This window comes from Lissotriton vulgaris, chromosome 4_1, assembly GCF_964263255.1.
Source record: "Lissotriton vulgaris chromosome 4_1, aLisVul1.2, whole genome shotgun sequence".
Taxonomy (NCBI): Eukaryota; Metazoa; Chordata; class Amphibia; order Caudata; family Salamandridae; genus Lissotriton; species Lissotriton vulgaris.
Window position 1 is genome coordinate 1701128798 of NC_141691.1, and position 16179 is coordinate 1701144976.

At 42.8% G+C, this 16179-nt stretch overlaps 1 protein-coding gene across 1 annotated transcript in view; it reads left to right on the forward strand.

The window, feature by feature from the left end:
- The window catches only part of NECAB1 (N-terminal EF-hand calcium binding protein 1), a 1444409-nt gene that overhangs the window by 1287486 nt on the left and 140744 nt on the right, over window positions 1–16179 (forward strand). Inside the window, exon 10 of the mRNA XM_086967008.1 lies at window positions 9419–9531. Within this exon, the coding sequence (XP_086823134.1) occupies window positions 9419–9531 (113 nt within the window). The remainder of the gene's footprint in view (window positions 1–9418; window positions 9532–16179) is intronic.

A 16179-nucleotide genomic window follows, 5' to 3' on the forward strand; every position in this document is an offset into this window, starting at 1 on the left:
CCATGCACAGTATGGCAGGCACCAAGGGGTGCTAGCCACATGGTGCACAATTTATTTCCCCCAGCCACCCCATTTTTCAATATGAGCCTGCGTATCCGCTTGGATCACAGACTCCTATTGAATTCAATGGGACTCTGACCGAATCGCATCCGGAAGATTACGGCTGCATCGTAATTGGTCGCTCAGACTCCCCGGATCCGTGTCAGTCGGAAAGCATTCTCAAACTGATTTGACCCCTAAGTATTAAGCAGTCTGAAAGCTAAGGAGTTCTGATCTCCTATTGATAGTCATCTCATATATCAAACTTCCAAGCAGTTGGGGACGGTGGGGGCGAAGGCCATATTCTTTGGACTTCTTTACCCTCTAACCCAAGGAAACTGGCCTTCTTGGAGACCTTTGAAGAAATTGCTGAAATCACATTTATTTTTGCTACTATACCTGAAAAGCGCCATGGGGTGATATGTGCATTATTAATGGTATTATTCAATCATTCATCGATCCATCCATCTATGCATTCATTCATTCACTTAATTGTTGACAGAGAAAAGATTCTGAAAAGTTGGTGTAGGTGATGGGTCACATTCTTAGGTTCTGCATTAACTTGAGGCGAGATAAAGGGATCACTGTCAAACAAGAATACCTGGATGCGTGCATTTAACGGAGCAGGAGGAAGCCACTAGAACCTGGCTAAGTGAAAGGTCAGGGGATCCATTGGGCTCAGGAATAGGTTCCTGAGGCAGCGGCGATTGAGGTCACCCAATGTTGAATATCTCTCAATTTCTTGATTTGTAAGGATCCTCAGAATCTTCATCTTACTTTGGGCAAATCTGTGTTTGTCTGTTTACATCTGGAAACTGATATCATGGGCTTCTATTATTTGAGCTAACTGTATCATACAGATGTTGTATAAGATTGATAAAATGGCCAAACCCCGAGGTAACTCAATGGTATTGATGTCAGAAAGGAAGACGCCTAGTTTTATATGCTAAATGAAACTGCTGCAGAAGGATGTAAGTCATGCTAGGGCAGGTTCACTCACATATGCATGTGTATGTAAGTGATCGAGAATCACATTGCGACCAATGTTGTTGAAAGCCAACGTACCGTTCATAACAGATTGCCACACCTATCAAACTTCAACTTTATTAAACTAAAGGAGGTTTGTCTCCACAAAGAAGAATGAAAGATGAGCAGAAAAGAACCTTGGTTGGCATTCTGTTCGAATTTGTCCTGAATATGGAGACATAATCGTATGCTGCTTTGTAAACAGTACTTTGGACAAGACTAGGAACTTGTCCATATTATTATTACATTCTTTATTTTAAGAGCTTTCCACAACCCTGAATGAGGCTGAAGCACTGGATCCCTCTTGTATTGCTTACAGTCATAAGAAAGGGGTAGTCCCAGGTCATCAATCCATATACTTAGAAGGAATGGTCAAGTCTCATCTGGGATCTTGGCATGAACTACAATAATAACAGTCATATATAGAATAAAGCCACAGACCATCTTCACATCTCTTAATCTTTAAGCAAAAAATGTGCGGAACAGAAACACTAACTCACATTGGGAGCAGACTGGAGTCAACGTTCCTAGTTCACATTGGCCCAAACTTAGACTGTACAGCTGTACACGCACATGGAGCAGCGTAATTTAGTGCCCACCCCTCTATAGGCAAATGATGTACTCAATGTGTGTTTAACTGAATTAATCAGTGTGCATTTTATTAATCAATGGTGGTAAGTAGCTACATATTCACTTTACTAAGACTCACCAGTATATTTAGTTGACTTAAAATAAATGTATTCTCCATGAAAGAAAATGTATGCTCTCCTTAAACTGCATTCAATATAATTATTCATGCTAACTGTATTAATTTAGAACCTGTTTAGAACATAATGTTGGCCTAAATTGAATCAAGGCCTTAGTGTACATGTTTACTTTTTTATAAAATGTTCTGTAAAGAGTCTAAATTTCTCTTCTCTGCAAGTGCCTTGAAATAGACTTATTGTTCAGTTTGCTAAACTGAAGGAGTGTAATGTTTTTAATAAAAAATTAGCCTCAGATATAGAGGCTGAGACAGTGGGAGAAACCATACTATACCAGGCAGATTAGACTGATGTTACATCCAAGGGCATCTAGGTGATTGCTTCTTAGTAGGGAACTGGGAAGCTAGGGAGTCTACCTTCTCCCTGAGTACACTGTCTTTTGATTGGTTCATCAGGTGTAAAGAAATACGGAGAACCCTTATAGAATCTTCTTTCCTGCTGTAGTCATACTTTCATGCTTCATGCTTGAATACTGAGACTCTTTCATTTGAACTTGAAATCTGGTTAATCTGAAGCTCCTAGAGATTCCCCTGACTGTATTCAATAGTATTTTTAGGATAGGGACGTTCCTTTAAGTAACCTGTTTGGGTGATATTTTGTTTGGTGTATGTGATACTAGTTTGCATTTTCTTTCTTATAATATATACGTCTCCAGGAAGATTCAAACTGAAACTGGCATCAAACAAGGTTGTGTATTGGCCCCACTTATTTTTAATTTGTTTATATCTGACCTTTCTCTAGTACTCGACAGTGTAAATTGCCATCCTCCTCAACTGGGCGGGACCAGCATCAGCAATTTGCTTTATGCCGATGACTTGGTGTTGTTAAGCCACACAAAAGGGGGTCTCCAGAGGCTACTGGATGAACTGCTACCCTACACAATGAGCAATCGCCTAGAACTGAACCTGTAAAAAACCAAAACAATATCTTTTGGGAAGCAAAAAAGGTCAATAGAAAGGTGGCATTTCAACGACACAAAGCTAGAATCAACTCCCAGTTATAAATACTTGGGCATCTTTCTCGATACAAGAGGTACCTTTTCCGAGCATAAAGAAGCTTTGAAAACCAAAGCCTTGTCGTTAGAAGCGGCTGCTGCAAAATTAGCAAACAGCTACTAGGTCCCAGCCTAACTCCCATGCTGAAAGTGATGAAGGCTATGGTAATTAGCTCCTTGACGTATGGGCACGAGATCACTAAGGGCACAACTAGTACATTAATAAACTAACAACTAACATTTTTAAAAGAGCCTTCCGGTCGTCAAGATCTGCCTCGCCAGCCCAAGTGATACTTGAACTGGGACTACAAAATCACCATGGATTGGAGGCAGACGCATTTATTAAACTATGTCATAGACTGCGCCGTGCCCGGGAGGTTTCCTTGGAGGTCCGACTGTGGCAGGAAACACAGAAAAAGCAGACCAGCCATAAGCATCGGCAACTCCTGTCTCACAGTTTACAGTCATTAGGAGTAAAAGACCTCTGGGAAACAAACCCCACCCACCCGGTGTTAAAGACTGCCATTAAAAAACTGTCAGATTGTGGTCCTTTCACTCGGACAGGGCAATACTGTCAAAGAGGAAACACACTTGGGCTGTAATCTCCAATTTTAAAGTGGGTGTTCAACCGCTCTACCTATCAAGCACATACGCACTTTATTGGAAAGATACGTTTTTAAACCTGAGGATGGGTGACTGGCCCTTTCTGTAGAACCTTCCCGAAGGGGGCCGGCCAGGTAGCAGGACTGAATGCAGGTTGTGTGGCTATCATTATGAAACAATGAAACGCATCATCTGTGCATGCCCTGCTTTGCTCATGGCCAGACGGTCATTGCTGCGAGGCTACTGTGTATCATGTTGGGAGTTCGATATTGCCTCCAAGCAATAATGGCCGCTCTTAACCCTGACAACACCAAGCTAAACATTGGGCTTACAAAATTTGTCCACAAAGCGTCAAAACTACTGGAAGCCATAACCACAACCAAACCCTCCTCATCTTAGCATGGTGGCCGAGTTAATCGACTCAACAATCAAATTCGAGACTACAATATTAGAAAGCCAGAGCGATGTCTTCCAGAAGAACATTATTAGCCTATATTGGTCCCCCTAATTTTTAGTAATTTAAAATCCACCATTTTTAACATTTATTATTGTTATTTTTATTGTTCCATTCAGTCATGTTTTAAAATGTAAATGATTTTTTAAACCAATCAATAAAGAGTGTTTTGTTTTTTAGTTAGTATTGCACAGGCTGCACTTGTTTTTAGAACTTAGGAAGACCCAATCTGATGTTTTAAGAAAACACTACTAGCACGGGTCAAAACTTCAACTATATACATATGTTGTGGCCATTATTTACTCTAAACACAACAAAAAGTATTCACTCTAAAACTTGCTGTTGTTATTCGTAGACTTACGGAACAAAACAGGCATTATATCAAATGAATTGTTTTAATAAATTTTTTTGATTTGTTCAAAGTCAATTGATCACGCTGCATGATCACTTCACTTTTATGTCACTTTCAAAGAAAGCCTTGTTAAATTATTGTCCTGTAAACCTCTGCATATGAATTACAATATACATAGGAAACCAGAAATAATATATATGTTTAGGCTGCATGAGTATTTGAATATGTACACTATGAAGATATGTTTCCTCCAATTCTGCTAATTGATTTCATCTGTAATCTTGATTATGAATAAAACCTTTAAGGTCTGAACACCATCCTATGTGTGGTTCTTGTGGGCTACATTGGTTTTGCTGTATTTGAAATGTATTACGGGTGCTAGCTCCTTTCTCTCCCTTCAAGGTGACAAACAAATGTCCATAAAACCAGTGGAAAAATGTATTTGATGATTTCACCAAGAGATTGAGATTTAGGAAACCCCGATCTATCCACACACACAGTATTATAAAACATTGAGCACCGTAGAGCACTGACTTGACTAACACGTAGCAAAGCCATCTCAGCACACACAGATGAAGTTATGCATCATATTCCTGCCAACAACACTCATAATTGCACTGCATATTTTTTTATTTATTTTATTTACAAAGTTTTGTATAGCGCTAGCCTGACCAGAGGGGATTGGAGCGCTTCACAACAGTTACAGAACAGAACAAACGAGAGCAGAACATATTACAATAAAGCGAGCAGAAGAGAGCAGAACATATTGCAATAAAGTGGGACAATCTGGATGAGAGTCATAGGCAAGAGGATGTTGAAGAGTTCCGTTACAAGGATTTGTTAGCCCACAAATGAGAGCAGAGCATATTACAATAAAGCGAGCAAAAAAGAGCTGAACATATTGCAATAAAGTGAGACAATCCGGATGAGAGACATAGTAAAGGAGATGTTACAGAGTTCCGTAACAAGGATTTGTTAGCCCCCAGCCGAGAGAGGTTCAGTGTCATTTTCAGCATTCCGACTGTTCCTATCTAATCGCTAGGGATCGATAGAGGAAAAGGATTTTGAGCTGACTTTTGAATTTAGCAAAGGAGGGCATAGTTCTGATGTGGGGGGGAAAGAGTTCCATATTTTGGGCGCATTTCCGGCGAAGGATCTTGCCGCAGTTTTTTCTTTCTTGGTTTAAGCGGGATAAGAAGTAAGGTATTAGAGCTTCTGAGGTTCCTGTTCTGACCTGCTTTTTCAAGTTTGGACACCAGATATTCGGGTTTACCTGTGTGGAAGGCTTTGTGGGTGAGGCAGGCCATTCTGAAGTTCGCCCGCATTTCTATTAGTAGCCAATTGAGATCTTTGATTGCAGGAGAGATATGGTCACATTTCTTTATTTCAGTGACCATTCTGGCAGCTGCATTGAGAGTTGTTTTCATTGGAGCAAGATGTGTTTTTGCTATTCCCGAGAGGACTGCGTTTCCGTAGTCCAGTCTTGACAGCACCAATGCTTGAGTGGCTTGTTTGAGATCTTTGGGTGGAATGAACGATTTTATTTTATTTAGTAGCTTCAGGTTAAGGAAGGCGCTCTTAGCCGAAATCTTAATGTGTTTGGTCATGTCCAGTTTTGAGTCTAGCGTGATGCCTAATGATTTAACAGAGTCAGCCATGGTGAGGTTCCCGTTGAGCGCATCGATCTCTTTTAGTCACTTGACCATTTGTGGGTTCTCTTCTTTGTTCGAGATGAGGAGTAGTTCGGTTTTGTCCGGGTTCAGTTTTAAGTGGTTGCTTGACAGCCAACATTGCACTTCCCTTAGTGTTTCATTGAGTCTTTGGATGTCTTTAGCAGAGGAGATTTCCAGGTAGATTTGGGTATCATCGGCATAAAGGTGAATGGGGATGTTAGCTTTTCTGAGTAGGGTGGCGAGGGGTTCCATGTAAATGTTGAAGAGGAGAAGGGAGAGTACTGATCCTTGGGGGACTCAACTCATGACTGGCTGAAGGTCGGATTCGAAGCTTCAGATTTTGATTCTCTGGGAGCGGTTGTGTAGGAATGAGGAGAACCATTTGAGGACCACATCCTCTAGACCAGCCCTTTCTTCGAGAGCTTTGAGGAGAAGTTTTTGGTCAACTGTGTCAAATGCTGCCGATAGGTCTAGGAGAATGAGGAGGCAGCATTGGTCTGAGTCCAGAGATTTGTGTATATCATCAATTATGTTGAGGATTGCGGTTTCTGTGCTGCACCCTTTGCTGAATCCCGACTTATGGGAGTCTAGGAGGTTGGTATTGTCCAGGTGTCGAGTTAGTTGTTGGAGTACACATCTTTCTAGGATTTTAGAGAGGAGAGGAAGGTTGGAGACGGGTCTGAAGTTGTTTAGGTCATTTATAATACAGAAATATGGGTTCCACATTTGTCAAAATACATGCAGCTCCACAGATGTTACTCCCTGAACACAAAATAATGACACCGATATCCAGAAATTGCTTCTTTTTGATCCGAAGACAGCCTTCTAGCTCCGTAGCAGGTCATTTTGCCAGAGCGTAGCAAACTAGTTCTCCTTACTGAGACAGACTGTCTGCTTCACATCTGTGTTCTGATACACAATGGCACCTTGCTTGTGAGGTAGCAGATAATCCCAAACCTGCAGTCTAGCTTCCTCACCAGAGGCTCAATGGACTGCTTATTTCCTGTATGTGCTTATGCCCAGGTAGCCAGTGCAGCTGTTCAAGGTGTTGAGAGATTGAGGACTGACTCAGAAGTTTCAAGACTAGTCGAGCTGCAGCATTCTGTTCAATTTATAGCCTACTTTATTAAAGGCCTAGGGAGGCTGAGATAGAGACTGTTTGCATAATCAATTCTACAAGTGATCAAAACATGTATCAGCATTTTCCATGCTTCCAAAGGCCAATGGTCTAACAATGTCTTCATTGTACGCAATACAGAAAACCACATTCTTGTTGTACTGAGGATTTGCTGGCAATAACACAGCTTGTTGTAAATTTCACCTCCAGATTTATGACTGCTGGAGAGGGAGGTGTAGGCAAACCTTCGGCCCACCAAGCCTCACTGTTAAAATAATTTGCTTTCCCAAAAGCAAAATCTCAGCTTTATCCAAGTTACATTTCAAGAAACTCTGTTGCATCCAATTGTTAATCTGAGATAGGTAACTTTTAAAAGGTAATTCTGAAACATCTGAGGCTCTTCATCAATAGTATCAACTGTGTATCATCGGCATAGGAAACCAGTTTAATTCTGAAGGGTTCAATCAAAGTGGGCAAAGGAACCATATGAACATTACAAATTGAGGGCTCAAGGATGAGTCCTGAGGAATGTCAAGCTGAAGCTTTTAACTTCCAGAAGAGCAATAAGGTATTGTTACAGATTGGTGTCTATCATACAAGGAAGACTGAAACCGCTTTAACGATTGACCACAGATAGCCATCTCAGCCAATTTTTATAGCAAAGGAGTTGGGAAACTGTGTCAAAAGCTTCCAACAAACCTAACAGAATGAGGGCAGCATTCATACATCTATCTAATATTATTGTTATATGCTCAGAGACTTCCAGTAACGGTAATTCGGTACCATACTGTGGCCTAAATTATCACTGAGATGGGTGTAAAAGTCCTGAGTTTTCAAGATATTCAGACAATTGTGAGTTCACCAGTATTCTAGCATCTTAGCTAATGTAGGCAGTAAGCGGATGAGGCAAAAGTTAGATAATATGCCGAGATGAGCAGCTGGCTTTTTTTGAAAAGTAGTTTAATTTTTGCTTGTTTCCAAAGAGGAGGAAAGATAGCTTAATCCAGAGAATTTTTAACAAAACATTGATAACTGGATTAAGAACTTCAATTGCTTTCACCAACACCCTAGGTGCACATGGGCCTATAGAAGAAACTGCTTTGAAGTCTCTAAGGAGCATATTATCAAGACAGACGATAACGATAAAATTATCACAGTTTTAGCGGCAGAAAACTGCAGCTAAAACGGCATTATTGGGCTTGATGATATGCTCTATGGAATTCCAATTGAAGCCCATGTTAGATGTCCTTCATATCTCCAGATATCCTGTGCTAGACCCACAATGGGCCTAGAGCAAGTGGGCCAAGATCCCCTTCAGCATCTGTCTCCCCATGGTAGTGCGGGTCGAGCAGTCCAAGGCTTCACAATGAGAAGGTAGGTGTAAGTCTAGCACAGACTCAAAATATACCCAGCAACCACAGTACATGATTGTCCAGTCAAATACTTTATTTTATGTAAAAATAAATATGTATCTACTAACACAAAGTACAATACAACACACTGCAAACCATATACACAGAGTTCTTAAAGCAGGCCCACTAGCATTACGCAGGTCAGCTCCTATCCCACTTCCCACCTGTAGATGATGGCTATTCCCCATTCATGTACTGAATAATACATATATTCACCCACTTGCTCCGGGCCCATTGTGGGTCTAGCACAGGATATCCGGAGATGAAGTGTCGGCCTCCACGTGTAGGTCCAGTGACTCCTGCTTGCCCTGTGGCTTCTGAATGGGGTTCTAACAGTTCCCTGTCTATTTCCATTGTGGCCAGCTCTTACATCTGAGAACTGCCACCTAAATCGGACACGCCCACGGGTGGCATGGGCAGCGTATCTCACTGTACCACACCAACGGAAGGTATGCAGGGTAGGAGTGATAAAGGAACCTGACAACAGACAGTGGAGCAGCACAAAGCTATTTCATGGAAAAAAGGGTACCATATGTGGCTCCTCCATAAAGTTCTAAAAGCAAAAACAATAACAGCAATGTAGGGTTCACATTAATCTCCGCTCAACAGATAATGAAACGAGAAATGTAGAGCTTTGTGGAGCTGTGTTGATACCCGTAATCCCAGCCTTTTCAGCCTACTTTAGTCTTGAGGTCCAAAATGGTTTCCTCTTCCTTTTATTGTCTTGCATAGAAGTAAGGTGTGAACAATTGTCACCCCGAGAAGCTCTGACGTGTACATTTCTGGGGAGGCAGTATGGATCCCCAGCCGTTTTAGTGCTCAAAGTACACAATTCCCTCTGTTTCTTGCATTCCTCAACCCTTGGAGCAAATATAGAAAAATATATTGTTTCCACATAAAATAAATATTTCAAAGAAACGTGTTTAGGAGTATGAGCATTTAGTCCTGAATATTATGTAACCATTAATTGGTTTTCTTCATTAGCACATAATGATTGTCCAGCGGCAGCTCTCAGTGCTGGAGGAGGAGCTGGAAGAATTCAGACTTGCTCTAAAGCAGTATGTGGAAACCGCCTCATCGCAACAAGGATGCTTGCAGTGAGTACAAAAGTGCTTTACAACCACCTTCTCCCTTACCGTACGCATGTTACTAAGTTTTTTTTGAATAGGTGATTGCCACCAAACCAGCCACTACCCTTGGCAAATCTCTAGTTCGGTTGGTTGAAGTGATTTGTAAATCTGAAAACATGGTTTAGTGTGACGTGTGCATATTTGTGAGAGTGGCCAGGGCATGAGAATAATGGTCCCCTAATCACCTAAACTTGTCAGATATCTGAGTTCGGCTGAGAGCTTGAAAACTGGTGTTATTGTCCCAAACTAAATCAGAAATTTGTGGAAGATTGAGAAAAGTGCCATTCAGGGTATACAATGTAATAGTTGTTAGTGGAGACCTATCTTAAGATCTGTGGGCCTGATTCACGAGGGTAAACTTACACTTGGGTGTCAGTTTTCTCTTATACGGTATTCACAAAACACAACTTAATAGTAACTTTACAACTGCGGAGATAGGACTATCTTTTTATGCGGGGAGTCTCCACAGTCGTAAAGTTACTATTAAACAGTGGCGTAGGAGTTTTGGGGGCGTCAAACGCAGGACTCAGTAGCACCACCCCCCAACCTCCCCCTTCTTACACGCAGTCTCCTCGGGGTAGAAAACGCAGGGACCTCCACGGTCGGCCAGAGGTCTAGCTATGCCACTGCTATTAAATTGTAGTTTGCGAATTCTGAAAAAGAGTAAACTTACACCAAAATGTCTTACGACTTCCTGCTTCACTTATGGATTTGTTTAGTTAGGCTTCAGTGAAAGAGTGTAGGTGAGGAAGAAGGGCAGGTAGCAGCATGCCAAAGGAAAGAGTATAGGCAGAAGAATAGATGAGTGTGCTAGAGAGAGAAAGAAGACAGATGCAAGAGAGTGCACTATGGGAAGATAGGAGACATAGGAGGAAGCAGGGAAGTTTACAGCTATGTGTGCGAGTTAGGTGGGATTGTAACTTTGTAATTTGCATTTCTTTGCTTGTTTTCTTTAATTAGAGATTGTAATTTTTTAAGTTATGTTTTGATTTATTTTTCTGAGTTGAAACCGATCATGAGTAGGGACAGATCACCGGATTCTTTTAACCATAATCAAGAGGACAAAGAGCTTGGTAACATCATTTTAACTGTGACACTCAGTACTTGGTGCTCTTGATCTATGGGGTGTGGTGTGGTGGGGGAATCGAACCCTGATCCTTGCAGCCCTCAGTACATCTGCCTCCATTTTTACAAGGCAGCGCGGTCTAGTTGCTGGCATTTCAGGCAATTCTGGAACACATATAGCTCGAGGCACCGCTGGCTCGCCGAAGGCGCCCCTAAGGCAAGCCCTTCTGCGTCCGTCAGCGTCCTGGAGACGGCCGGAGCCGGAAACACTGCCGGTCTGACCATGGAGTCGAGGGGACATCTGCAATACGATAGGGAAGCGCTTGTGAATATAGGTAAGAATGTTAGTTGTATCACTCTCCTCCCGGCTTGGATGGTTATGAAGGGCAGGGTGTGTTGGCATTGCAATTGGATGGCCTCGCAGACATGCTCAGAGCCCTGTTTGAAACACAATACCAAGATTTCTTTAGCCCGATTATGGGGGGGGAGGCAGGCAGCTGAATGCACTTCTTCTCAATGCCCGCTCAATAAAAAAGCACCAACTTGAACTATTTGATCTGTTAACTGCCTCCTCCCCAGAACTAGTGTTTGTAACAGAAACTTGGCTAACAGAAGCCTCCAATCCTACGACTTCCATGGCGGTCCCGTCAGGCTACCAGATCATCAGGAAAGACCGCCCTTGGGGGAGTGGAGGGGGAGTTACACTCATTGTCCGGAGCCCTCTCAATTGTTCTCCATTAACTATTGGGATGATAGAAGGGGCTGAAAGCCTGGGCTTCCTCATTACAATCTCTGCCCAACAGTCCATTGAAGGGGTTGTTGTTTATCGCCCTCCCGGGCTCGTCGGGATGTTCTTAGAATCCATCAGCCACATTATTGCTCCGATTGCAGCGAAATATAGTCACTGACTGTTACAGGGGGACTTTAATATCCATATGAATAACTTGACGGAACCCGAGTCTAGAGGGCTGTTTGAAGCCTTAGACTTTCTTAACATGTCCCCATATGTCCATCTCCCGACCCATGAAAAAGGCCACACACTGGACCAGGTCTTCTCCTCTAAACAGATTGAATTGACAACCCGCTACCCTTAGAATGGTTGGACCATTTTTTCCTCAAATTCAGAATTAACAGGGACTGTGGCAGCCTTCCATCATACATTCTTCCCAAGGAGAGCAGCTACAGGTCCTTCCATTTGACCACTCCAGAGTCTTTGCAAATGGCTCTCTGTTCCCATCCTATTCCCCTTAGTGGGAATTTGGAAGAGGATGTACTGCCGTTGGAGAATTGGCTCCAACTTCGCGCCCTAGAACTAGCCCCTGTAACTAGGCGGAAGTCAAAAATAAACAGAGCCTCAACCCCCTGGTTTCATAGAGGCACATAGGATAAGTAAGAGCTCCTGGAAACACCTGGAAAGGGTATGGCGCACTAACTACAAGCTGTCAGACAAACCTATATACAAACATGCCACTAAGGAGCACTACAGGAATGTGTGTGAGGGGAAAAAACTCTTTCTGAACTCTTTCTAGCTGCTAAAATTGAGCATGCAGGGAATAGATGCAGAGAACTTTTCAATATTATTAAAGACTTCTCTTCCCCCTAAAGCTATTAGCAGACCGTTTGTCCCCAGTGAGGGCTGGGCTAATCAGATGGCCCGTTTCCTCCATGACAAGATTAAGATCATCCAAGACTCTTTTGCGGCTCAACTACCAGTGGTTGGAAGGGACAGAGATTTGTTCTGTCCCAGCTGTTGTGATACAGGCCCCGCACTTACTCAGTTCTACCCCATATCACTGGATAAGTCCCTGGCACTGATGAAAACCCTCAAATCTAGGTCACCCTCCGATCCATGTCCGACCAAAATTCTGGCAGCCATTGCTGAGGCAATTAATCCGGCAGTCAATGCAGTTTTGAACACTGCCCTCCAGGTGGGAGAGATGCCTGAGATCTGGGAAAATGACAAAATTCTCCTCCTTTTAAAAAATCCTACTGCTGATCCCTTGGTGGCCAGCAATTATAGGCCAATATCTTTAATCCCTTATTTCTCTAAAGTCCTGGAGAGCTATGTCAATTCGGTGACCACTGACTATGTTGAGGCCAACCTCTTCCTCCACCCTAGCCAATCTGGCTTCAGAGCCAACATTAGCACAGAGACTGCCCTCCTGTAAGTCGTGGATACTATTAAAATCACTCTGGACAAGGGGGCAGGGCTGCTCTGGTGCTGCTGGATCTCTCCGCGGCCTTCGATACCGTGCCCCATAGCGGACTTTTACCAAGGCTCCAAGAGGGCGGGATCGGAGGCACAGTGTTGAGATGGTTTTATTCCTTTCTGAATAACCACCAGCAATCCATCTGGTGCCCACCTTTCTCGGCACCCATTTCCCCTATGAATGTGTGGGTCCCTCAGGGCTCAATTCTTAGCCCCACTTTGTTCAATTTTTATGTGGCACCTTTAGGGCGTCTCGCAGAGAACTGTAGGGCTAAGATAGTGTAATACGCTGATGACACACAATTGCTGTTCACCTGTGGGAAGAGCTCTGAATTCAAAAGTATGGAAATTAACACATGTTTATCTGAGGTTTTTCATTGGCTCAGGATAAACCAACTGAAGTGTAACCCTGAGTAATCCGAGATCATTTTCTTTGGCTCTCGGTCCTGTGAACTCTGGCATCATTGGTGGCCGCAAGACATGTCCCCTCCCATCGCAGTCGTCCAGACCGTAAAGAATTTGGGCGTCAAATTCAATGACTCTCTCTCAATGAAGGCCCAAATTTAATCAGTGGCCCGCACCTGTTTTGGGATGCTGAGGATGATGAGGAACTTTCTCCCTCTTCTCCCTGTCCCCCACCGGAAGACAATTGTCCAAGCCCTGGTGGTGCCGAGATTGGATTATGCAAATGCTCTCTATCTTGGCCTTCCTGAATCTCTACTTGGCCGCCTCCAGGTGATCCAAAATGGGGTGGCCTGAGCTATTTTCCTGGCCGGGCCCATAACCCATTCCACACCTCTTCTAGCCTCTCTGCACTGGCTACCTATTAGGAAATGGATCACCTTTAAATCATTGGTGCTGGTTTTTAAGGCCATTCATAAAATCGGTGCCCCTTAACCTGGGGATAGACTGGAACACTATGTTCTGTGTCGAACTGTGAGGTCATCAGCCCAGTCACTGATCATCACCCCATGTATCCACATTTTTCGGAGGGGTGGCAGATCCTTCCAATTGAGGGCTTCTCGCCACTGGAATGACCTGCCTCTTGTGTTGAGGAAATCCCAGGATCTCCTCACTTTCAGACAGAAGTTAAAAACTTTGTTATTCCAACAGCAGCCTTAAACAGGAGCACTTTGGGTTCTGTGTTGTGGGTCTTTGATCTTGAGCGCCAGGACACTCCCGGGAGTAGCTGTGCGCTTAATAAATACCTGTTAACATAACATAACATGCACTTATTGTTGTCTTTGGATGGTGGCCGAGTCCTCACACCATCTTTATATAGCGGAACAGGACAACTGTTACACCTAGTCAAGGAGGTTTGCCAGGGAAGAAGCATGAAAACCGTAAGTAAATGCTGGCAGTGACAGAAGAAGAACGAGTCGCACATGTGTAGGAGGTGTTGAGGAGGAGGCATAGACAGCAAATGTCAGTGATGGGGAGGTTGCTCTACCAATCCTAGCACTCTTGTGTTTTTTGGTGGGGAGAGGGTTTGAAACAAAGATCAATAATGCAGTATGTTAAATATTTGAGCATGTCTTGAAGATGCAGAAGAGTGCAGTCAAGTACTTTCTTGCAATTGTTGCTTTAATTAACCACTCAAATGTAAGCGAAATCAATAAATGACATTTTCCACCTGTTGGGTCTACTCTCAAAACTCTATTCAGAGAAACATGTATCATGTGTCACGGATGAAACATGATATTTTCTCCTACTATGCCTGTCACACCTAGTACCTACTACTCCACAACTTCCCACAAGGTGAAGCCCTGTTGTTGCTTGACCTGCCCTCCGGTCCATGCTTCATTCTTTGAATTTAGATCTCAACACTCTCTCCTACATATATAATGTTTGCAGTCCTCTTAATGGGTAGCTTTTATGTATATGTTTTTTATACCCATTCAACACCGCAGTTCAGCTATCTGGGATCCATTTGGCAGCTCCTTTTCCTCTGCATGCTTTTGCTGCCACACCACAGCCCAGAAATATGGTTCCCCATGCTCAAGATCCAAGGCTGGGACTTCCCTCGGTGAATTCTAAATTGCCTCTGTGCTGGGCTGGCAACAGACTCGCCTATTTCCTTTTGGATGGGCTGAGCCTCATCCACACAAAGCCACGACCACCACTATCAGAATCTCAAAGTTTGGCTCCAAGAATGGGTCTCTTTTAAATAATTCGTGGCTTCAGTTTTGCTCTTCCATCCAGGTCAGGAAACCCCCTGGTGCAGAAATGGGAACGCTTCTGGCATCAATATGTGGGACATCACCACCTCAAGTATGACCTATGTTGCATCTTACCCAGTGGACGCAAACATTCAAGTAAAAGGGATATGTGTTCTCTCACTGCTTGGCTCCTTCAATTTCCTTCTTTAAAAAAGTGTGTAAACATCAATAAAAAATAAGACAATAATATTGTAAACATGACAACTTCAACATTAAGATAATCTACCGTAAGAATTTGAAAATATATTCTACCCTTTCTTCTGTGCCACCCAATTGCTTTGCTCTATGAAAGGGTGTTGAATCAATAACTATTAAATATATGAATAGCCTTTAAAACAAATCGTAAACAAATCGCAGTGTGGCCTCACATTTATATAATTTCTATTCATTAGAGATGCAAACATTCAATTTCGGTTAATATATTTACATATATTTTGTATATATTTAGAAGTAGGCAGAAAAATTATGACTCACTAAATTCATTTAGCAAACTGGTACAAGAGGATTGGTAATACCCACAACATTAAGAAGAACACCCAAGGCTTATTTGAATCAAATATATATATATATATATATATATATATATATATATATATATATATATATATATATATATATATTAATGTGAGGTGCACTGCAACCAATTAGAGATTCTTAGTGGTCAACTGCAATAGGAAAATGTAGTAGCTGGGGAAAATGAACACCATTCAGCAGGGGTGTAACAGAGGCCCTGCAATGGGTGGTGGGCAAGGTGTCAGTGTACCTTATTTGGACGGAGATCCCTCACCGGCCAAAGCTGAGTGAAGTGGCATGCACTAAGAAACAGGTAAAAGATCTGGAAAGTCATTCTGCTTTGCCGAGCAGGCCACCTGCAGCACAGGGAGGGCCCAACCCTTCAGTGGGTCAGTGGGACCCCATTCAGGTTAAGTCCAGTTAATATCTGTGGGATGTGGGAGACGACGGGGCCTTTCATCAAATTTTGCAGGGGAGGCCCATCATTTCGTGTTATGCCACTGCCATTCAGAGTTAGAAAGAGGCGGCAATTGTAAAAGCAAGTTTTCAATTTTATCTTAACAATGAATTATTTTCGGGGTTCCAGTTACATAACCTAGACGCACTGAT